The 23,620-nt window shown below is 37.7% G+C and overlaps 2 protein-coding genes, 1 long non-coding RNA gene and 1 pseudogene across 6 annotated transcripts; 2 read left to right on the forward strand and 2 right to left on the reverse strand.

The window, feature by feature from the left end:
- Positions 1-4,202: 4,202 nt before the first annotated feature.
- On the forward strand, positions 4,203-6,867 carry LOC137935114 (VAN3-binding protein-like; annotated as a pseudogene).
- Positions 6,868-7,320: 453 nt separating this feature from the next.
- Positions 7,321-11,020, reverse strand: LOC137934880 (formyltetrahydrofolate deformylase 2, mitochondrial-like). Of its 2 annotated transcripts, XM_068779443.1 has the most exons (9): positions 10,798-11,020; positions 10,526-10,638; positions 8,892-9,042; positions 8,626-8,699; positions 8,393-8,552; positions 8,201-8,299; positions 8,009-8,095; positions 7,728-7,865; positions 7,321-7,613 (listed from the first exon to the last, which is right to left on the reverse strand). In XM_068779443.1, the coding sequence occupies exons 1-9, from the start codon at positions 10,933-10,935 to the stop codon at positions 7,512-7,514; spliced, it is 1,062 nt and encodes a 353-aa protein (XP_068635544.1). In that variant the 5' UTR covers positions 10,936-11,020; the 3' UTR covers positions 7,321-7,511. The 2 variants fall into 2 exon arrangements, with proteins under 2 accessions (XP_068635544.1, XP_068635545.1); XM_068779444.1 differs by having other exon boundaries at positions 7,527-7,865.
- Positions 11,021-15,338: 4,318 nt separating this feature from the next.
- LOC137934178 (uncharacterized) lies at positions 15,339-16,469 on the forward strand. The gene is made up of 3 exons (XR_011109160.1): positions 15,339-15,486; positions 15,649-15,797; positions 15,964-16,469. It is a non-coding gene; the product is annotated as an uncharacterized lncRNA (long non-coding RNA).
- Positions 16,470-18,095: 1,626 nt separating this feature from the next.
- On the reverse strand, positions 18,096-23,159 carry LOC137934177 (phosphatidylserine decarboxylase proenzyme 1, mitochondrial). 3 transcript variants are annotated; one of them, XM_068778431.1, is made up of 12 exons: positions 22,839-23,159; positions 22,347-22,435; positions 21,912-21,965; positions 21,742-21,807; positions 21,217-21,277; positions 20,934-21,043; positions 20,558-20,814; positions 20,225-20,334; positions 19,966-20,033; positions 19,769-19,846; positions 19,107-19,232; positions 18,096-18,564 (listed from the first exon to the last, which is right to left on the reverse strand). In XM_068778431.1, exons 1-12 carry the CDS (start codon positions 22,990-22,992, stop codon positions 18,403-18,405), a joined length of 1,335 nt encoding a protein of 444 aa, XP_068634532.1. In that variant the 5' UTR covers positions 22,993-23,159; the 3' UTR covers positions 18,096-18,402. The 3 variants fall into 3 exon arrangements, with proteins under 3 accessions (XP_068634532.1, XP_068634533.1, XP_068634534.1); XM_068778432.1 differs by having other exon boundaries at positions 22,826-22,950; XM_068778433.1 differs by lacking the exons at positions 21,742-21,807; positions 21,912-21,965.
- Positions 23,160-23,620: the final 461 nt, after the last annotated feature.

The following is a 23,620-nucleotide window of genomic DNA, read 5'->3' on the forward strand; positions in this document are numbered from 1 at the left end:
GACTGATTTGAAAGCTTTTGGAATCATAACAAATGGTTTTAGCTGACAACTTAGAGCTAATATATTGATAGAAAAATAACAAAAAAGAAGAAAAAAGTACTCCCCAATCCAATCCCCACGATTGCCATGTCTCACAAACCCCTGTGTTTTACTGGTGGCAGAGGAAACACAATCCGGGGACAATAAAAGAGGATAGGCTGTCCAACATACCCAATTGCTACAGAATGGGACCAATGAATTGATTATTGTGGAGGTCGATGTGATTGAGGTAGGCGCAGTAGGCGAACTGAGGCAAGATAGGGCTGGTGACATAGTTGGATGAAAGGTCGAGAACAATAAGATTTAACAACGACTTGAGATAAGTGGGGATAGGGTTGAGAGGAAGGCGTTGCAGCTTGAAACTAGGGGTGGCATCGAGCCGAGTCGAGTCCGAACCTGCTTATGTTCGAGTTGAGCTTGATTTAAATATTTCGAGCCGAGCCTCGTCTCGAGCCTAAAATTTTTATCGAGCTCGAGTCCAACGAGTTCGAGCCGAGCTCGAGCCTCAACATACATTTAAAACTTTTCAAAAAATATATATCGAATAAAATGTATATAAAATTATACATACATTTTACATAAAATTGGGCATGACCTTTACATAAAATTGGGCATAACCTCTACTTAAAATTGAACATAATATATATAATACTTGTATAAAATTTGGCATGACCTCTGCTTAAAATTGGGCATAATCAATATACATAATACCTGCATAAACACTCCATAAACACTCCATAAAATTGTCTATACATTCCATAAACACTTCATGAAATTGTTTATACACTCCATAAAATAATCTAAACACTCCAAACACTGCATAACATTATAAATAAACTCCATACAATAATCAAACACAACAAAATTAAATAAAATATCACTATCAATTTACAATCACCCAAATAAAAACTATAAATCCTTTAAATAAAATCCTATTACTATTACAGACTTACTAGAAAATTACAAGAAATATTTTAAATTTTTCTTAGGAAAGTTAAATGGACCTCTTATTGCCTTTTCTAAGGAAATAAATAAAAATTAATAATTAATCTAATATATTATTATACTTATCGATAAATTTTTAATTACATAAAATGTCAAACACAAAATTGCTATGAAAATTGCTTCATGCTCAAAGTATTATATCATTAACTGTCAAATACTTATTCAAAATTTTTCTATATGGTTTTCTAACCCACCTTGGCAAGAAAATCTTACTTGGAAAATTATATGATTTTTTAAAAAGAATTTATAATTAAAAAAATATTTTGAAAAAATATAAGGCACTAATGGTCCCTATATTTCTATTAAAAATGTCTTTTCAACATTTATTGAAAAAACCACTAATAGTCTTTAGAAACGTATTTCTACTAAAATATCTTTTCAATTTATTTAAGAGCCATGAGGAAAGGACAAAAAGTTTTTTTTTTCCTTGTTTATGATCTCGCACGTAGGGGTGGCTTTGAATAAATTATATATAAAATTATGCATACATTTTTAAAAAATATAATGATAGGGGCGGTTCAGGATTGAATTTCAATAATGGATTAAAATGCACCAATATTAATATTTTTTACTCCAATTGTTGTTTAGCTTGTTTTGTAATTTTTGAATCTGGCCATAATTTGTTATGGCGTCCTTAGTGCCCTTAGATAAAAATTTATATTCTAGGAAAAACTAAAAATATTTTTCCTATGATACATATTCCCAAAAAAACCTTTAAATAAAATCTTATTACTATTAGTGACTTATTAGAAAATTAAAAGAAATATTTTAAAATTTTCTTAGGAAAGTTAAATGGACCTTTTATTGTCTCTTCTAGGGAAATAAATAAAAATTAATAATCAATCTAATATATTATTATACTTATCGATAAATTTTTAATTAAATAAAATATCAAACACAAAATTGCAATGAAAATTGCTTCATGCTAAAAGTATTACAGCATCAACTGTTAAATACTTATTCAAAAATTTTCCATACAGTTTTTTACCCCATCTTGGTACGAAAAATCTTACTTAGAAAATTATATGATTTTTAATACAAAATTTCAATTAGAAAAACAAACATGAGACATTAATAGTTTATAGAAAATTATTTCTATAAAATTTATTTTTAATTTTTTCCAAAGGAAAAAGTTTTTTTTTTTATTTTTTTATTTTATGATCTTGCACTTGCGAAATCGCACGTGCGAGATCATCTTCTCGCGAGGGAAGGGGGAGATTATTTCTCCCCTGTTCTGGTTTTCCGCCGAGACGCGGAGGGAAGGGGGTTACGGCGCCGGGGAGGACCTATCGTTGAGGATGACGACCACGACGGAGTCGGCGGCGACGAAAACAAAGGCGACGGCGAGGAGAGCAAAAAATTGAACGAATGGCCACAGAGGCGGCCGGCGAGAAGCTGCGACGGCGGTATAGACGCCGGCGAACAGCTACGACGGTGGTAGAGGCGGCGACAACAATCGATGGGAGGGATCGGCGGTGACGAGGGGGGAGGAAAAATTTTTCCCCCCCTCGCTTTCGCTTTCGCTCCCGCTCCCCCGCTCGCTCGCGACCCGTTACCAAGTCATACCGATCCGACTCATTTCGAGCCGGCTCGCGAGTCGACGAACCGAACCTAGCTTCGGTCTAGCTCGGCTCGTTAAGGTAAACGAGCCGATTTCGGTGCTCGGCTCGAACTCGTTAAATGACGAATCAAACCGAACCGAACCGAGCCAGCTCGCGAACCGGCTCGGTTCGAAGCCACCCCTACTTGAAACTAGTAGGCGTCGACAGGCTTTGAAGCTTAGAACCCGGCGTCAGTGAGAGAGAGGGATTGTCAATAGGGAAGCGCCCACGAGAGGAACAAAGAGAGGGTCGATAAAACTTGTTGGTGGGCGGGTCGAACTGGAGGACGAAGACACCAAGAGCTAGAAGAAGAAAGAGGAAAAACAACAAAGTGAAATCCACTTAAACAGTGAGCTAACAAGTAATTTCACTTGTGCAATAAGAGGGTGTAAATCATTTCCTGAAAGCCAAATGGCTAACGAGCTTTGTAGACAAGGTCACAGGGATTTTCTGTGCCTCTTGTCGCTGCCGATTTCAACCGCCTTCAAAAGTTGCAGGAATTTTCATGCAACATAAAAAAACTGTAAAAACCTTGAACAGAGTAGGGAGGAAAACTGAAAATGTCTATCACATGTAAGAAACGATGAGCGCCACAAAGAAGATAGAAAAGATGAGCGCACGAGGAAAACTGAAAAGGCCATCACATGTAAGAAAAGATGAACGCACTTCTGGGTTGTCCCATCCCATCGAAAGGAATCTAATGCTTTAAAGTCGGAACTGTAAACAGTACTCTTCCATAAAAGAGGATGCGCCGGCAGTGTTTTCGAATCAAGCAAGGCATAATCTGCAACCCTACTCACCCGATGATGATGATGAAAAGTGAAATTCGAAAACAACTGGTTTGCCTTTTCGTCGCCGTGTGAGGCGGTAAAGATGCAGAAAAAAGGGATTCCATGGTGGATTACAATGACCGACAATTGACTAAGAGACACGATGCGAAAGCTTTTTTTCTGGTCATCGGATCTACTACTTTTGGTCCGACATGAGCGACGATGCTTATGTATTGGCCATCCCCACTAAGTCTTCACTAAGTATTCATGGTCTCTCCATCCCTTGATATCTGAGGTTTCTGTATTGGCCATAAAAATTAACATTTACCCTAGACCCCAAAATAAATATCTACGACCACTATCACCAATAAATCTATGGACCCTTACCTTGTCAGCACCAGTGCCCTCCGATCATGACACAACAGATGTTTACACGAGATCTACATCGTGGAGGGAGAAGCCTGTTGGTGACATCCGATTTTATAGCTGCTCCAATTGGAGCAGCAAATTTGAAGAGCTCCCCACTAGTCACATGGCTGGGACCTCTTCTCAAATAGAACCAATGAAAGGTTTCTATTCAAAAATTCCTCGAAAGCCAACCGAGCTTCCCGTGGGCGGGCCCCTGTCTAGGAAATATGTTCGTAAATTGGTCTGCCAGGACACGTCTCTTCATCATAATTGAAGGAAAAGGGTGTCCCCGTTACAGCAAAACCGTCCGGGCTTGCTCGTCTTCTTCCTTTTAAGATGGGGAATGGTTTTTTGCGACTGTATAAAGAATGGAGTCCAACGTTGGACATTTCCTGGACACGCTCACCCCTTTTCGTGGTTTTTTAATCTCGGAATTTTGATACGAGAACCAGAGGGAGTAGTAGTAATCACGCACGAGGCGTCGGTCGCTTCTCGTTTCCACTTCTGCTTTCCTGCTTCGACTTCCTGTGTTTCTCCGCTCGTGTTTGTATATATGGGGACGGGCTGTGGGGAGAATTTTTACTGTTTATGGTTTTGGGTATTTGTATGATGATGGAGAGTGGAGCTTTCTGATTTGCAGAATTTAGGACCAGTGACGAGATGGGAGATTGGTTGGAATTGAGGAGTTCTGAAGAGGTGGAGGGAGGTCTGGAAATGTATAGGATCCCTCCTCCTGAAACGCCGAAGGAACCGATGGAATTTCTGTCAAGATCCTGGAGCGCTTCCGCTGCTGAAATCTCTAAAGCACTTGCACAGAAGAAGAAATCATCAGTTGGAGACAAGAGGCCCGATGTTATTTCTGAAAGCTTTGTTACCTCCCAAGAGGTAAGTTGTCGGTTGCAGGTGTGATTTTCTGACCTCCTATTGTTTGACTCAGGTGATCTTTTGATATTTCAGACCATTGATCGGATCCAGTCGTTCCGGGCGTCGATCGGAGACTGGTTTCATTACCGGGAGTTGAGTAGTAACAAGTTGAAAAGGAAAGAGCGGGCACGCATGGACAATGCTCGAATTCACGCTGCCGTGTCCGTGGCTGGAGTTGCAGCAGCTATAGCGTCCATATCTGCTGCTGCGAATGCAGAACATTCAAATTCGAAAATGGGGACGGCCATGGCGACGGCGACAGAGCTCCTGGCTTCGCACTGCGTGGAAATGGCACAACTCGCCGGAGCTGATCGTGAACAGGTGGCATCCCTGGTCAGATCTGCAGTGGATGTTAGAAACCCGAGTGAATTGATGACCATGATCGCTGCTGCTGCAACAGGTCAGAGTTTATGTTTGGAACTTTTCAGAATTCAGAATAAAGAACCATCATCAAATTGATCATTGATTTCCGTTTTGAATAATGCGAATTAAGCTCTACGAGGAGCCGCGGCCTTGAAAGCGAGAACTCACAGAGAAGGGAGACATAACTCTGCTATAATTCCCTATGACAAAGGCGTTGTGCAACTTGTCATCTTGTTAGTACCAGAGGAACAGAGCCAAATAACAGCAGCTCTGTCGTTTCATGCAAAGAGGGCAAGCTATTGAATCGCTCAGGAAAAGGTTAAATTTGAAGCTCTTTATCTTGTATCCGAGTTCTTGCTTCAGTTCATCCTCATTCCTTCAATCTGTTTTGAAAATAGGAAGTACTGATGAATCAGTTCATGGAACCTGCAGGTTTACTTCACTGGAAGCGAGTCTCTGTATATGTCAAAAACAGTTCTCAGGTATATATCATAAAACAAAGAAAAAGGGTAACTGCACCAGAGATACTCAAGATATGAAGTGTTTTGATGGAATTATGAAATGAATTTCACAGGTCATTGTTAAGCTCAAAAGCAAGCATGTTGGAGGTGCATTCTCGAAGAAGAAAAAGAGTAAGGTTTTATTTGGAATACAGAGAGTGGGGAGAAAAGAAAAGAAAGAGAAAGAGAAAGAGAAAGAGAAAGAGAAAGATAAAGATAAAGATAAAGAGAAGAAAAAAGAAAAGAAAAAAGGTTTCTTTTCTCTTGTTTGGATGCCCATGGAAAATGAGAGAGAAAATGGAAGAAAAATTTAGTTTCTCTTGTTTGGATACACATGGAAAATGAAGAAGAAAAGCAAATTAGTAATATTTTAAAATTTTGATGATTAAAATTTTCTCTCAAAGTTTCTACTATCTCTTTTTTCTCCCTAAATTGCATAATTTTGTGAGAAAAATTATTAACTACTGCTGTTTTTGGAAATATAGAAAGTGGAGAGAAAAAAAAAAAAAAAAAAAGTTTTTTTCTTGTTTGGATGCCCATGGAAAATGAAAGAGAAAATTGAAGAGAAATATAATTTCTTTTGGTTGGATACAAGTGAAAAATGAAAAGAAAATAAAATTAGTAATATTTTAAAATTTTGATGATTAAGATTTTCTTTCAATTTTCCATTTCTTTTATTTTCACCCTAAATTTCATCATTTTGTGAGAGAAAATTTATTCTCTCTTATTTTCTTTTCTCTTAATGATTCTCTATTGCTAAATAATAGAAAATAATTTTCTTCTCCTTTTTTTTTCATTTCTTTTCTTTTCTGTGAGTTCCAAACACTGTCTAAGTGTTCTATTGTCCTAGTAATCATGTTGAAAAATAATGGATTTCGAGAATCATTGGCATGAAAATTTTCTATGATGGAATATAAATATGCATTTTATCATTAGCTGTGGTTTATGGCGTCTCTGACGAGATCCCAGCATGACCTGGGATAGGAAGAGGTGAAGGCAGGGAAGAGAGGTTATTTCGGCTTGAGAACAGCACAAAGGAATTCTGGAGTTTGAATGCAAAAGCAAGACTCAGCAGCAGAAATGGGTTGACAGCATTCGAGAAATGCTTCAAAATGTAAAAGAATGCAGTTAATTCTCTCTTGTTGCAAAAACTACGCTTCTATGCTAAATGATCAAATCACTACTGTAGTTACGAAACTGACACAAGCCATGCATTTCATAGACGTGGTTAGTTGCCAATTCTGTATCAATTGAGAAATCACAGAGATTATATAAACATTGAACTTAATAAGCAAGAGAACTAGCAAATGCTGAAGAGATATGAACAATCTAATCTCACTGCCATATTCATATTGAATGTTCATGGGAAATCAATAATTAAAAAATTGATCCTACTGCTGCTTAAGGACCTCAAGAGCACATTGACATAAACAATCTAACCTCACTGCTATAAGCATATTCATATTGATGGCAAATCAATAATTGAATTTTTGTTATTCTACTACTTACGGACGCCAAAAGTGCATCGAGCTGTTGTTGAGAATGATGCAGTGAAAGTTCTGATTCTCTGAGGTCATTGAAAGTTCTCCCTGCAATCTACCTGCAGTAAAGTAACCAACTGGAAACCATAAAAATGGCATTAAAATTTCAAATCCCAAACAAGGAAATTAGCAATTTATGAGATTGTACCTGTAAGAAGAAGATGGAAAGACGAAATTTATTAAGAAAAAAAACCCACGAAGGGAAGTACAGTCAGGGAACTTCATAAAGAAGAGAGGGAGAACAGCAACAAAGATAAGCTAAAACATAAAAAACATCAAAGATAAAGGAACCAACAACAAGGTGTTTTGACATAACCCCCTTCCTAGCCAATGGATTATGACAAATATCTTCTAATCTCATTAACATACATAAAAAATCTGCCTGACAGACATTTGTTCCCGTTGGGCCAGCTGATGATTATGGACCAGCCTACTTCGACAATAAATGGGGAGGAGAAGCGTCTGATTGTAGAGTCAAAGTAGGCAAAGAGTGGAAAAAATAAGTAATTTTGTTGAATGAATTAGAAAACTTAACACAGATGAGACCATTTACATTAATTTTTCCTTTCAGAATACAACAGTCTTGTTTTCTTCATAGCGTAGCACCCGAAGCTCACAATATGATCTTATTGCCTTCCATAAGCATTGTTTCTCAAGGTTCTCCGATTTCTGCACAAAGCTGCGGAGGCTATCACGGTGCGAAACTTGTTCAACCTGCAACCATAGACGTACAACTCCAAAAGTTTTAGTTGGTACCATCATACTAGGTAAAATATTCATGATACTTTGATTCATTTAGTACATATCATTATATCAATATGAATCTTTTACAAGGTTAATGTGGAAAACAACATCACCATCTGTTCAATAATGGGACCTCCATCAAGTTCTTCAGTCACAAAGTGACTTGTTGCACCAATCAATTTAACACCAGCATCATAAGCCTGGAAGTTGTAAAGAAAATTCAGATATCCTCTCTTTTTTTACCAAACAAGCTCAAAAGATATCATAAATCTAGATGCCTGAAAAAACAAGTAAGAACATTAGACCTGCTTAGAAGGATTCCCACCCTTGAATGATGGAAGAAGCCCATGATGAATATTTATTACATCCTTCCCATAGCTCTCCAAAAACTTTTCAGACAATATCTACAAAATCCAACAAGTTACAGTCTCAGGCATGACAGAAAGTCATTCAGGTAAGGTTTGCAATACACACATCAAGATAAGAAAGTGAGCGACCTGCATGTATCTTGCAAGCACAAGAAAGTCAGTATCTGTGACCAACTCCAATAACCCATCTTCTCCTTTGTTTCCTGAAGTTGTAGGCAAGTAATAATATGGAATTCTATGCCTTTCCAGAAATCGAGTAACATGAGTGTTTGGAGCTCTCTGATGATTACTGCAAAGACATTCAAGGTCAAAACGTAATATTCAAAAGTAAATCATCTTACAAGATTCTCAAGTTCTGTCACCTTATCACACAAGTTATATCCACAGGCAATCTTCCCTCTTGCCATCCATATAACAAATCCACCAGACAATGGTCCTGCAACAAGATAAAGTTTTCACCCAATTCACGTAACATATGTTATTGAACGAACCATCATCCCATTGGTCATGCCCCCTTCATTTTAAGCATGAAAAGCAATAATCAGAATGAAAGAACCATTAATTCCTAACAAACCATTTAATAGTTCAATGATCATCCTTGAAACTGGGACAAAGAAAAGTAATTCACCTGCTTAGAAGCAAGAATTGCAATCTTATACTTCGGGTCTACAAAAGGAACACGCACTGCAGATTTCACTGCATTAAATGTCTTTGACAGTTTTGCAAAGTCTTCATCAATTGATGCTCGAGACCAGCGAATGGGATCAAAGACAAATTCACTGAGAAAACCAGTATCAGAAATAAAAAACATTAGAGCGAACTACTTGGAAAGCATCTTTACTTGAAAAGCAATGCCCATAAAACAGGACAACAAATACCATCATAAAATGAAACTACTACAAAGCTTATATATCAAAATTTGGTGTCGGAAAAGTGCTAGGGAATGTTAAATTGCAAGTAACTGAGATGAGCACTGCATAGTCTGTTGAGCTGTCAATGTATATTATAGAGGTCAAAACTCCGTGTTTTGATCATAGTTTACAGGATAGCTAAAATTAGCAATTGGGATAGAAACTCTTCCAAATATCTCATTTCTTAAAACATTTATCCTATCAGCACCAGTCAAAGCAGAAAAAAACACTTTCAAGCATAAAAGTTTGAAAACTTTTGTACAATTTTTGCAAAATATATTTGGATAAGAGGTGAAGAATTGCACCTCGCGAAATGAGATGTTAATATGGATGGTATAGCTCCTTCATTTGAATTTAGAATAATGGGAATGGTGAGCTCTCTTGATTTTCAAATCATTTCAAATGATAAGTGAATTACTTTTTGAAAAATAGGTGATTTGGGGAGAAAATAGAAGAAGAAAAAGATTTCTGGAAGAGATGCAGCTTTTCTGCCTTAGAATCCGAGCTAAAAAGGCCTTTCCTACTTCTTTATAATCAGGGTTTAAGTGAAAATTTACAAAATGACGAAAAAACAATCCTCTTCTATTTTCTTCCCAAATCACCTATTTTACATGGTATCAGAGCGGGTACTCATATGTGGTCCTACACCTAAATTATCCAGTTGTAAAGCCACAAAAAGCGCATACACCTAAACTATCCACTTGTAGAGCCACAAAAGAAGGCCTACACCTAAATTATCTACTTGTAAAGCCACAAAAGAGGGCCTACACAAATAGTCCCAAGTACAAAAGTTTTGAGTTTATTAGTTAGAAAAGAGGTTTCCAAAGTAGACTAGTCATTTTGGGATGACCCAACTTAACACTTTTGAACAAAAGGAAAAAAACAGAGGACAGATTATCCTAACCAAGAAAGGCCATTGGATTAGAGGAAACGAATTGGACAGTCACATGGTTACTGACTTCATAATAAACAGTACCACAACGCTTCATTCCAGGCATTTAAACGTCTCTCACATGTTCAAGATCTAATTAGAAGCATGAGCAACACTTGCAGGCAAAGGTAATGGAAAACACAACCACGGTTCACTCTAAATTTTTCATCCTCACATAACAAATTACTTCAAGTAATTTAAGCAGAAGAAAAGAAAAGCTCATGCAGTTTCTGACTTTTCAACTGTAACTCTTAGTCACCCCAAAACGTGAAGTAAAAACCACAACATAAAAAACAGTACTAAACTACATGTCCACATCTAGTTCAAAGACATAACTAAATGTCCAATGTAATTCAACCGTTTACAGCTTAATTTTCTTTTTTTAATTTCATTACGATTGAAGAAGTACGAAAAACTAACCATCTCGAATAGAAGATTTCCTTGTTTTCCGGTACAAAGACATCAATACTCTGTATATTCCCCCCACGCGAGGCAATGCATTCCGACAGCTTCGCAACTATCCCCACAGCGTCCTAAAATATTTTTTCAAGCAAAACAATATCCAAACCACGATTCAGCCCGACACCCGAAACAGAACATACAGGAGGCATTGCCAATAATAACCCCCGAACACCTCTCGAACGCAAAATTCATACATAGTATTCAGACGGGAGGAGAAAGAGGTAATGTACCGGGCACCTGAAGACGTGGATCCCCAGAGTCGCATTGGAAGAGGCATCGTGATATTGGCCTGGTAACTTCCACGAACTAAATGGCCTCGAACGAAATCCAACGATCTGTAAGACGTTCGAAGCTCTTCGGATTGACATCGGCTCATCGGGGAGATGGAGATGAGACGCACGACACGCACGCCTTCCCGCTACCGACTGCCGCACCGCGCGCGAAAGCGTTTGATCTCTCTATCTGTAGCGTGGTTTCCCTTGGTGCCTTAACCGCGGCCATATATGGATCCGACAGATGTGAACCACCAATTCCGGCATGTCGCAATCGATAGGTTGATCCCTACGAGATTGTTTTGGATATCAAATTCCTTTAAACGTACGAGAAATGTCTCAAAGAGATCACTCTGCAGTGCGGACAGATGGAAGTCGACATGTGGTGCTAGGATAAAGAATCTTTGTTTTAGTTGGGTTAAAAATCGTGCAAGGCAGCTGCTTGAGTTTAATTAGGATGGATGTTCCAAAATAACCAGTTCTCGTCTTGGAGCAACTTCACCCGATTACAAGAGTTATGTTCTAATAATAATCATAAAAGAAGAAAAATAATCTAAGTACAAGAAACACAAAATTTATACATATTCGCATTAAGGTGAGACTACGTCCTCTCTTCAACCGATGTAATAATTCACTATGAAGATAAAGTAATTTACAAGAGAAATTACAAAAACCTTTATTAGCCGCAAATCAAAATAATCTTCGATGATAACCCTAAAAGCGGTGTATCCAAATATAAAGAGAAAACTAAGGTAACCATAATACAAGTATGAAATTTTTAAACTACCCTTAATGAAACAACAATCAATATATCGTGGATCCGCGTACCGATTCAATGTAAAGCGTTAATTAGGCTCCATAACTTAACAGTTTTACCCAAACTTATGCAATCATCCATGGTTTCGCAATGTTATACGGATTTTGAAACATTAGCTAATTATTCGAGGCTACCTCTTGTTCAACAATATTGCAGCCTCAAGCATCACATTACCCGATCATTGAAGTCCAACAATGTTGAAAGAAAGGTTTATATTTTCATTAAGATGAATGATATACAACAAGTCACAAATGTTAGCATAAATTTTCATCTTATTACCAAAAGAATTTGAAATTGACAAACTAACCAATCCACCCCACACCCATGTCCACACAGTTGTTTGCCAAAATATCCTACAATGCCATGTGAAGAGCTAGTACACCCCGACACTATAATTATCTGCATCAGTAAATTCATTGTTGATATAGATATTACTTGAGAATACACACAATTTCATCCAATCATCTTTGGGTAAGTTCTTGAACTAGTTGACCCTTGCTTCTACTCCTTTTTATTTCAATTACTACAGGCAATGATGAAATGATCAGTTGCAATGGGTGTTGTCACTTGGTACCTATCCAACCGATGAAGGACAATGGGAGTATTTAGTAATGCAATTGGGTCTTTCCCATGATCCTAAATTTCAATAAGTGATGAAAATCATTTTTTAACCCTTTGTATATTTATCCTAGTGTTTTTTTATGACTGTTTGATTTACAGTTTGACATGAAATTTTCATCTCCAACATCTACCACAAATACTAAGCACCCTCCGACAATACTATTTTAATGCAAATAGGGAGAAATATTTTTTTAGACAACAACAAATTGCCTATTTGGGCCATATAATTGCCTCGACCAATGTATTTGTGGATTCATCTTTAGATTAATGTTTCTATGAAAGGGCCAAGAACAACTACCCTATGGGACTTAAGAGCATTTCTTAGATTAGCTTGATCCATAGGAGATTTGTTGTCATATGCTAAATAGACAAGCCGACATACAAATCTCTTGCAAAAAGGTGTTTCATGTAGTGGACAGACGGAGAAAATACTTTCCACCGATTGAAAATAGCATTGAGATCTATGCTAATATTTGTATTGCCTGATTTCACCATTTCATTCACCAATAAAACATATACTTTTGGATTGGAATAAGAGTTATATTATTACATATTTGTCTATGCTAATATTTGTATTACTTGATTTCACCCTTTCATTCACCATAAAACATATACTTTTGGATTTGAAATAGGAGTTGTATTATTAAATGCTTGTCTAATAGTTTTATTTAACAAGAATCTCAAGCCTAAAAGCAAAGTTGTTGTCAAAGCTAGGTGGTTCCGTTCACCACTGATGGGTTAGGTATTTGGCTTTCCGCACTTAACAGATCGGTCTTTTGGGTTGTATTGGTTAGGCGTTTGACATGGTATCAGAGTTGGACACCACGTTCCGCGTTCGAATCTCGGGTGAAGGGGTAGGGAACAGGAACAGTAGGTATCAAAGTTGGGTGGTTCCGTCCACCACTGATGGGTTAGGTACTTGGTTTTTCGCACTTAACAAACCGGTCTTTTGCGTTGTATTGGTTAGGCATTTGACAAGGTATCAGAGTTGGGCACCACGTTCTGCGTTCGAATCCAGGGTGAAGCGGTAGGGAACGAGAACGGTGGGTGTTAGAGCTAGGTGGTTTCGTCCACCTGGGTGGTTCCATCCACCACTGATGGGTTAGGTACTTGGCTTTCTGCACTTAACAAACCGGTCTTTTGGGTTGTATTGGCTAGGCATTTGACATGGTATCAGAGCTGGGCACCACGTTCCGCGTTCGAATCCCGGGTGAAGCGGTAAGGAACGAGAACGGTGGGTGTCAGAGCTAGGTGGTTCCGTCCACCACTGATGGGTCACATTCCACGTTCGAATCCCTGGTGAAGGGGTAGGGAACGAGAACGGTAGGTGTCAGAGCTAGGTGGTTCCATCCAGCACTGATGGGTTAGGTACTTGGCTTTCCACGCTTAACAAACTGGTCTTTTGGGTTGTATTGGCTAAGCATTTGACATGGTATCAGAGCTGGGCACCACGTTCCGCATTCGAATCCCGGGTGAAGCTGTAGGGAACGGGAACGGTGAGTGTTAGAGCTAGGTGGTTCCGTCCACCACTGATGGGTTAGGTACTTGGCTTTCCGTACTTAACAGATCCGTCTTTTGGGTTGTATTGGCTAGGCATTTGACATGGTATCTTGGGCACCACATTCCACGTTTGAATCCCGGGTGAAGCGGTAGGGAACTGGAACGGTGGGTGTTAGAGCTAGGTGGTTCCGTCTACCACTAATGGGTTAGGTACTTGGTTTTCTGCACTTAATAGACCAGTCTTTTGGGTTGTATTGGCTAGGCATTTGACAATTGCATCCACATATGTTCAAGAAATATTTGCAATCACACATGTTGTATAGAAACGACATCATTATTTTTTGAACGAAAGTTTTTCTTTAGAACTTATCAATAGTCTAGGCATCATATCAAACATTGCAAACACCAAAGCAACAAGCAGTAGTGTTGGGTATTCAAATCGATTGGTTATGAGTTTGACATTCAATATCGTTCCAGAACCACCAATAGTGTCGTAGACACGTTATCACGAGCCACCCACTTACTATTAAATCCCAGTTCCAATTTTATTATCTCACATTCAGCCTTATGCCCATGATGAAAGCAGACAACCTAATTGATGAGGACACCAAAAAACATCCATCGAAGATAAAACAAGACGCTTTAACTGCCATTGGTTATAGATTACACTATGCACTCGTGTTTTTTTACTGAAAAATTATTGTTGTCACAAACAACTCCATTACAACCACACCATTGTTTTATGAATTTCACCACTCAGTAATGTTGGTTTTCTTTGAATGTTCTCCAGAATTGTAATCAAAGTGCAATATATGTCAACAAATAAAATATTTGACAACACATCAATATGCCTCTTCCAGCCACTTCCAAACAAATTTGGGAAGACATTGCCACAAACTTTATCACAAGCTTATCTAACACCAAAGGTTACACGACAATTCTTGTTATAGTTGATCAATTTTCAAAATACTATCACTTATCACCTCTCCCAGCTAATTCTATAACATCTCAAGTAGTTTAAGTATTGATCAACTCAATTTTCAAACTACATGAGATGCCATCGACAATAATTAGTGATTGTTCTTGCTTATTATATAAGATTCTTTCTCTATTAGTTCTTTTTGGAAAGATTTTTTCTTGCTTAAAGGGACCACGCTACATATGAGTAGTTCTTATTATCCACAGACTAATCGTCAATCAGAAGTTTCAAATAAATACTTAGAAATCTATCTTAAGACTTTTGTACATGACCGCCCTGCTCAATAGCTCTTCCCTAGGCTAAGTATTTGTATAACACAACATATCACTCAACAACAGGAATGATACCATTCCAAATTGTCTACAAGCAACACCCACCATTAATTTTGAAATACATATGATGTTCTTCATAATCAGAGCAATGGAATTTAGTAAGTAGGGACGAATTTACGTTCACCGTCAATTTTCTCCCCCGGTTCGATCACAGTTGAGGCAGGTTCAAGCCTACCCGCCCCGGGCCCCTTAACTGAAACAACCTCTATTATGTCCCATTTCTTCGCTGTTTGTACTCTCTCTTCTCTGGTTGCGTCTCTGTCTCCCCTCCCCCTGCCTTGGAAGACAGAAGATTGGTGTTCGGTTAATCAATCAGAGCCTTTTAACTTGCTAAGTTTCAGATTCCGCGGAATAGCGCTTCCAAGAACTCTATCACCTGCAAGACGCTGAAGATGCCTGTAATTTCTAGAATTCCTTTACCATTTACCGTATCTTGCTGATCTGTTCGATGTGCATCTTTTCATGCCGAGTTCTTGTTCCGGAGACTGAAGCAATTGGAGACAATTTGGCTTGGTTTATCGAATGAGATCTGCTAACTTTGTTTTTTGTTTTCATCGCAGCTAAGGAGATTACTGGAGGTAGAACCGCCTTCCCCAATTCGATATATAATGGGAGCGGCAATTATGATGATCGGAGTGGTATTGCCTGTCGGGTACATGATGTTCCGCAACAAGCGTGCCCCTTCTTCTTCCTCTTATGCCAAACAGACGTAGGTGTGCTTTTTCTTGTTGTGTTTGATTTACATATCTTTTATTAAGTCTTCGCGAGAACCAAGTTGTTTCAACAAGAGCAAAACTGGGCACGATCTTTTGTTCAACGTATACTTATATCTGTGACCGTTGTGGAGATTGATGCGAGTTCTCCTCCTCTTATAGGAATAAAGGCCTGATGTAAAGATGCTGGAAATTGCTTCCGCCCTTCTGTTTGTTAAGATTGATGTTGGCATATCGCGGGCTGGTACAGTGTAAATCCTGTTGAGTGGATATGGATTTGAATGTAAAAATTGATGAATTCCTGCTGGATACTTCTACCTTATTCCATGACATGGAATGAACATGCTCTCATTCATTATGGCCTGCAGAATCAGTACCTCTTTTATTCTAGTGGGCGTGGAGGTTTATAGAGAAAGATAATGGCCTAATTTTCTCTGTCATTCCACTGAAATAAGTAGGACTGATCCTTTCAGCCATGGTTTGGATATCTTTCTCCTGTTGTTTATTATCAGACACTTTCGGTACAATTAGTAACTTCTTGAGCGCATGTTGTTGTTGATTTTTAATGTAGTTATCCTGTATAGTTCTAGGGGGTGAGATATGACTTTTGGTTGTTGATGATCTTTGCTGAATTATCTGTTCATTTGAGCAAGTTACTTGAGTGGTTTGTGGTGCATCTAGGATTGGTGAAGTGTGATTGGTTGCTGGAATCTGTAGTTTACTCCAGATCACTCTGAATCTTGAAATTGTCATCTTAGTGTTCTGGATGTCACTGCTGGACTAATGGAAAGGCTAGCTTGATGGATTAACAGAATGCTTGAACCCTATGGAGGACCATCATATTCATGACAAGCATGGTATCAAGTATCTTGAATCATGTTTGCTTCATGAACATTTTGGAGAAGTTAACAAGGCACAGTTGATTGAATAGATCCCAGGTTCCATGGTGATTGTGAATTCCAATATGTGATTTTTAAGCCCCAGAAATCTAATGCATTTTTAGAAAACCAATCCTCTGATTTCTTGGTACTGGATATACTAGGGTCCCTTGCAAAGTATGATGGTCTGGGGGTTGTTTAATCGGAGGTACTCAAACTTCTATCCACAAGTATATTTAAGCTATTTTGCTTAGTAGCCTTCACTAGAGGTCTGTTCCAACCCCATGGAAAAGAAAAAAAAAAAGAATTTGACCATTATTATTCTTAAAAATAGTTAATGAAAAAAAAATTTTGATTTTTTTTTTACTAATTATTTTTTTAAACTAATAATGGCAAAATTCTTATTTTCTTTTCTTTTCTAGGGTTCCAAATCATTCGTGGGACTTTCATCTCTCCAGTTCTTTTTTTAAACAAATTTTAAAAAACTTTGGGATGGTAAAATATTGTTAAGGAAACAAAAAATACAAACTAAGAGGGATTATTAGCAACAGTAGCAACGAGATGTTAGAGTGAGGAGTCCTCTCCAGATGTCAGAAAATGGAATGGCTGACAAATCAGTTTTGCCAGTGCTGTAAGCCATACAGTTCTGTCTTCAATACTTCTAATGCTAGTTCTAGTTTCAGTTTGAGCTTAATAGATGCATCAGCATATTGCATCTTTTGAACTTCTTTTATTTGTTTCTCTTTTTTTTTAACATTCCAGAGGTTTCTATATGAAGGAAGTGGTAGTTGTTTTATCATCTATTGATTGAAAATGGAAACATTGGACATCATTTAGTTAATATTTTTATGAAGACCATAACAGATCATTAGCGAGTCTGATCTGAAAACAGATTTCCTGGGTATTGCTCATCCTGTCAACCTCTCTTCACCATAACAGCCATTGCATTCAGAGCTCTTACTGAATCATGTACTTTTGCCCAAAACAGCTGAATCATTGGTGTTCGGTTGAACAATTCAGAGCCTTTAAGTGCTGCTTGCATCCAACAGTGAAAAGATGGAGACCACAGGTTACAGATGAGTTAATGACTCCCACAGTAACCCCAGCTTTATCTTAGCGAAGATTAGCAAGGATTAGTGGGGTAATATAAGAAAAACCACAGCAGAGCTTGAGACATGTTGAGCTTGACGAAGGTTCCTGTAATCGACCTGAACATGGTAATAAAAATAACGGCAACCAGTTCATATAAGAGCTGCAATGTTTACTGGTTCACAGCTCTGCTGCTTTCAGACAATGGTACTGGCATTGAACTGTCTTAATGTCTGTTAGCATATTTTCATGCTCTGCTGGTCAACAGCAATGACATTACTAATTGGTTTCTGATAACTAAAATATCTGACTCAAGTAGTTGAATGTGGTGTTATAGGAAACAATATCCGTCTGCAATTTTGCTGTTCAAGAAATAATTCAGAAAAATGCAACCAGTAATGGCTAATCTCATAAATTGTGCTTTTTTTCTTGAATGATATATAACAAAACAAAAATAAATAATCACAGGAAATGAGCACTTTGGGAGAATATTATGATTCAGGCAATACCTTATAATTCCTTAGATTCTGCACAAGGCTCAAATGTAATCTTTTCTAGGATTAGTAGGCAATGGGGAACCTTTCTGAGTACAACAAAGTTGTCCCTTTGCCCATCAATATACCAAGCGCTTTTGTTATGAAGCATGCCATCTACCAATGGCTTCTCCCATCCGGACTCTGTCCCCATTTTTAATGCAAAACTGGAAATCTGAAGCTTCACCATTTTTGCCTTGTGATCTTGAAATGGGAGCTTGGAAAACAAGCACCACAGTGGAACCCAAGTTGAATGAAGCCACCTGTAAGAGATGGTTCACTTTCATGAGGAAATGAAAAAAGCTAAAATGACATAAAATGTGCACCACTGCTCCCAGTTTAAATGTTAGGCCTGCCCACTTTCAGCATGTCAGAGTAGCAGCTCACCAACACTAAAAAAGTGTCTGCTGGTGGGGTGGCCACCTCGAGGTAAAACCGGAAGGAACAGGTTAACCAGTTTAAATTTTAATAGAGATATTGAAAAGATCTTATTTATGTTGACTAAATTGAAACCCAACAAAGCAGGCTGAATTAACTGATTTTATCCTGCCAGCATTTCCAAGCTTTAAAAAATCCCATGTTTCAGGTTTCTAAGATCAGACAAGGTCTCCATATCCAGTACAGCTGGCCTGTGACACTCTGGGTCTTAAAGCTTTTGTTTTCAGTTTTCACACATGCAACTAAAGAAAGATGTAATACTGACATACAACACAAAAGTCTCAGCTTTCTCATATCGAAGTAACATCCATTCATAAATTGTTTAAAGAGAGGCTCTATACTTCACTAAATATAAAAGCTTCCCTACCTCATCACCCTTCTTGAGTGACACACCAATGCCTTCGGGTTCATAGACATGCTCATCTGGAGGGGGCACTGGTTGTAGAAAACTCCTCCTTGGTATGTTTGTTTTTAAGTCTGGTTCAATAGAAAGCTGCCAATAAAAAGCTATGAACTTAGATTTCAGTAACAACAATTTGGACAACAGAAATTAATTAAATTGATTATCATCAGTTTATTTAAAAATTAGTAATTGAAAATGAAAGGACCAAAACTATCAACAGTTTCCACTAGAGTACAGTCCTTGCAAGAAGTTTTAAGTTGCAACAAAGGGAGACATTACATTATAAACCATCTCCAGTATTTTTAAGAAAAAAAGCAAAAAAAGAAATCATACTTAACAGTGTAATGGCAGCAATAACCTAAGATGCATTTGATTCTAGAGCATTGTAGAAAATAATGTGGCAAGAACCATAAAACCTTGCCCAGTAAGGTGGAGATATTAAAGTTATCATATATGCCTCAATGTGTCTCAAGTGGCTACTAACATAAGCAAATTGCAAGACTTTATGACAGCACGACAAAAGCAAATCAAAGTATACTTTCTATTGGTTAGTAACATTACAACTATTAAATGCATATACATAATTGATGTAAAAAAATGCATATACATAATGTCTACTACAAAACCTTAATAGATCCAACATTTGTTGCACCAATTGCAGCAACTGCCATAAAACCTCCCTCCCATTGACCTTCAAGAACAACCTAGCGATATAAACTATGAATTAGTGAATATCTTGAGATATCGATTGGAAAAGAAGAAGCAATAGAAAACAATATAAAGATTGGCAAAAGAAGAAAATCATTTGAGAAGTAATAAATACCCTTTCATTCTCAATATATAGGTTTTTAATAGTACGTGTAGCACGTTCATTCATTGGGAAAAGGCGTCCTGAGATAAAAATAAAATGCAACACTTAGAATATTTGAGAAGAATTATTAGGTGTTTGCTCTATCTATGAATCTCTTGTTTAGAACACAGAGAGAGAGAGAGAGAGAGAGAGAGTAACTTTTCTCTTACAGTATCCGAAACCTGGACAAATTAAAAAAAATATATACACCAACCCCAACAAAGCTGTGCACCTGAGAAATGGCGGCGAAGAAAAACATGCCAATCAACTGGAGAGTGGACACGATGGTAATCACCAAGCTTTAAGTATATTACACAGTAAAAGAGGCCCCTCATTGGAGTGCTGCGAACAAAATAATCAAATGATTAACATTGTTGCCACAGGTTATAAAATTCATATCTACATCCTTGCAAGTAAGAATTAAGTTTTCGAATATGTTCCGTCTACGTTCCCAAACAAGAGAACAAATGAATTAAAATATGTGACAAACTATAAACATTTTCCAGGGAAAACAAATAGGCAAGGAAGTGAAAAATTATATATCAAATGGCAACAGAAAGAGCACCATGACTGAATGGGATTTTGCAATTTGGGTGATGCTAATGAAACCCTCCACCATGACCTTTTATGTGAGTTATTTGAATCCATTTTTCGTTTGATACGTTCTTCATGCGCCATATCTTCATCAATTACCATAGGCAGGAACGAATTTTCACCAAGAAGAGAAATCACAGAATATGAAAACCCTTTAACTTGCTCAATCCTTGCCCCTGATCCTTTTAGCTCCCCAACCCTCATAATTGTACCATCCACTGGACTGACCTGATTGCATTTTCAACAAAATATGGGATATATCTGCAAAGGACACTTGCACACACACAAAAAGAAAAGAAAAAAAAAAGCTGATAGATCAAAATTAGAAGTGGTTTGTTACCAGTTACCAGACAAAAAGGGTCTGAATCAATAGTTCTAGATCCTTCTTTCAGAGTATAAGCAAAAAACTCCTGTAACGATGCATATTTTTCCAAAGGCAATGCAGTTTCTTCTAAGTCTGCAGCAAAGAAAATAAAAAATGTATTATTTTTTAGAAGGAAAATTTCTTGTATGTCAACAAAAAAAAAAAAAAAAAAACTAGCTTAAACAATGGAGAACTGAACAGATAGAAAATCACTATGAAAGATATATTATTAACAAGAAGTAAAGTTATAGTCAAGACAAATTTACTCGTATGAAAGGCCCGTGCCCAGCTTTTGTAGATGTAAGGCCGCATCGAGACTGGGATTTCCTAAGATACAAATTTTCAAGCAGGAAAGTTGAGAACAGTATACTACTTCTGGACAAGCACTACAGACTACAGAAACATCTGGACGATAAATCGTCTAGCATCAGTTATTTACAAAACGACAGCCAGCAATCACCAAACGATAGGGGATGATAATTACAATAAGCAATTAATGTTCAAAAGGAATTGTTTTACAAAACTTTAAAAAGGAGCTTTTTTACAAAACGTTAAAAGGATTTTTTTTGCAAAACTTTAAAAAGGAACTTAATCACCATATGTAGGAACATAAGTGGAAACAAGGAACACAAGAACCTCCAAGAACGCCCCAAGCATAAAAGTCAAACTGGATTAGAACAAGTACCAGTGGGGATGATAAAGCCTATTGAGCTCAATTAAATAAATCAAATGTGTTTTAGCGCACAGAGAAATAAATGCAAATTCCTTAAGGGTGAATGGTAAAAACTGACCAAACTTGTCATGAAACCCCAACAACGCGAGATGGCACGCAGAGGCAACATCTTCAAGAATGCAGCCTACAACAATGTCAGATACTAGATTATATTATCCGTACATTATGGCTTCTTTTAAAAACGTTTTATCGTGTAAAAAATTACAAGAAGTACAATATGAGGTGTACTTTTGCATCAGGTGAGAATTCCAATTCAAGCCCCTTCTCCTTTGCCTCTTCAATCTGTAATTCAGTGAGTTAATACATTAAGAACCACTCCCTAACTATACTCAAAGAAATGTCTCAAGGAAATCCAATCCAGGTGTAGAGAATAAGATTTCATAATTAATTGAGACATTTTTACTAGAATAATATCCATCAACTCAGTGAACAAGAATTTTTCAATAAAAAGAAATAATAGATATCTAAAACAGCATTTCGGAATTTGAAAAATCCAATGGGCTATATCCATGTACCACAAAAGGTTATCTGTCTTCATCTTCAGAAAGATAACCAGTCCCCTAGCATCCAGAAGATTATGAAACAAGTCTAACCAAAAGGGGGATGATAACTTCTTAGTGCCTATTAGCTCAAGTATCAACTTGGAGTAGAAATGAAATGCACCTTCTTGTCGTCATAGAGGCGGCGGGCATGAAGAATTCCAAGCATGAGAATAGTAGCCACGGTAGCACCAGGCACAAAGAAAGAATTACCTGCAACACAATACCACCTGGGGAAAATTAATTCATTTGCCTTCATTAATAAGAATGATGCTAATGAATTCGCCGCAGAAGTTATCTGATAAATAAGTATATAATCCTCCGGGAGACGTAATTTAAACTCTTAGCCCAAAATACTCATAGGCAGAAAACGTGAATGCCTATTAAAATTTTAAAAACCATTTCAAACAATGACAAACCACAAACTGAATTCACACGCGTCTCATAGATTAAATAAAAAAAGTAAGATAACGTCAGTTCTGATGCTTAAAATTTGTGAATTCCTCTAAAACAAAGTGCTGAAGAGACAGTATAATTTAAGTAGAGAGTACGATGACGGAAAATTACAGATTATTGCTACAGAAAAGGTCAAAGCTTATTTACAGTAAAATCGAACCTTCGCCGCTACTACCCCCGCCATTGCAAGAAGCTCGACTCGAGATGAGGTTTCTGGAGAAGGAATTAGAGCACAGGAAGTAAGGTGAGACCCGATTGGCGCGCGAGGAATGGCGGGCGAAGACGGGCCAAGGTGGAGTAACCCTAAATTTCATATTGGAGCAAAAAAGGCGCAGTCTTTTCAAATTTCGGACAGAAACTCGACGCAGTCGCGCAGGGAGAAGGTTTTGTCGTCGAGAGTTTCGCGACTATGAAGAGTGTTGAACGATAGCACGCAGAGCGCAGAGGAGTGAGAAGGAAGAGTGAAGAGATTTCTCACGTAATATTTTTATCAATTTGTGTACTAATAAAACTACACAGATTGGGCCAATGATTTCATTTATAAAAAACAGGAGAGAGAGAAGAGAGAAAGTGCAATTTTATTTTAAAATGATAGAATTGCACTCAGTCCTGTTAGCAAGAAAAATTGAGAGTGAAAGTGCTTTCTCTAATGAATGTGACTTGAAATGCATTAGTGTGCACCAAGTAAAATTACCTAAGCTACTTTTGCTCTTTCTTATGAAAAACGAATGTAAGTAAAATTCCTTTCCATGGCCACTGAATTCACTTTCACTCCCACGCTCGCTTGGCGATAATTCACTTTCACTCTCACACTCGCTTAAAATTACCTAAGCTACTTTTGCTCTTTCTTATGAAAAACGAATGTAAGTAAAATTCCTTTCCATGGCCACTGAATTCACTTTCACTCCCACGCTCGCTTGGCGATAATTCACTTTCACTCTC

Source organism: Aristolochia californica, unplaced genomic scaffold, assembly GCF_029961685.1.
Source record: "Aristolochia californica isolate CCGP_79_NKW_82.1479 unplaced genomic scaffold, dmAriCali1.0.hap1 SCAF_6, whole genome shotgun sequence".
Classification (NCBI taxonomy): Eukaryota; Viridiplantae; Streptophyta; class Magnoliopsida; order Piperales; family Aristolochiaceae; genus Aristolochia; species Aristolochia californica.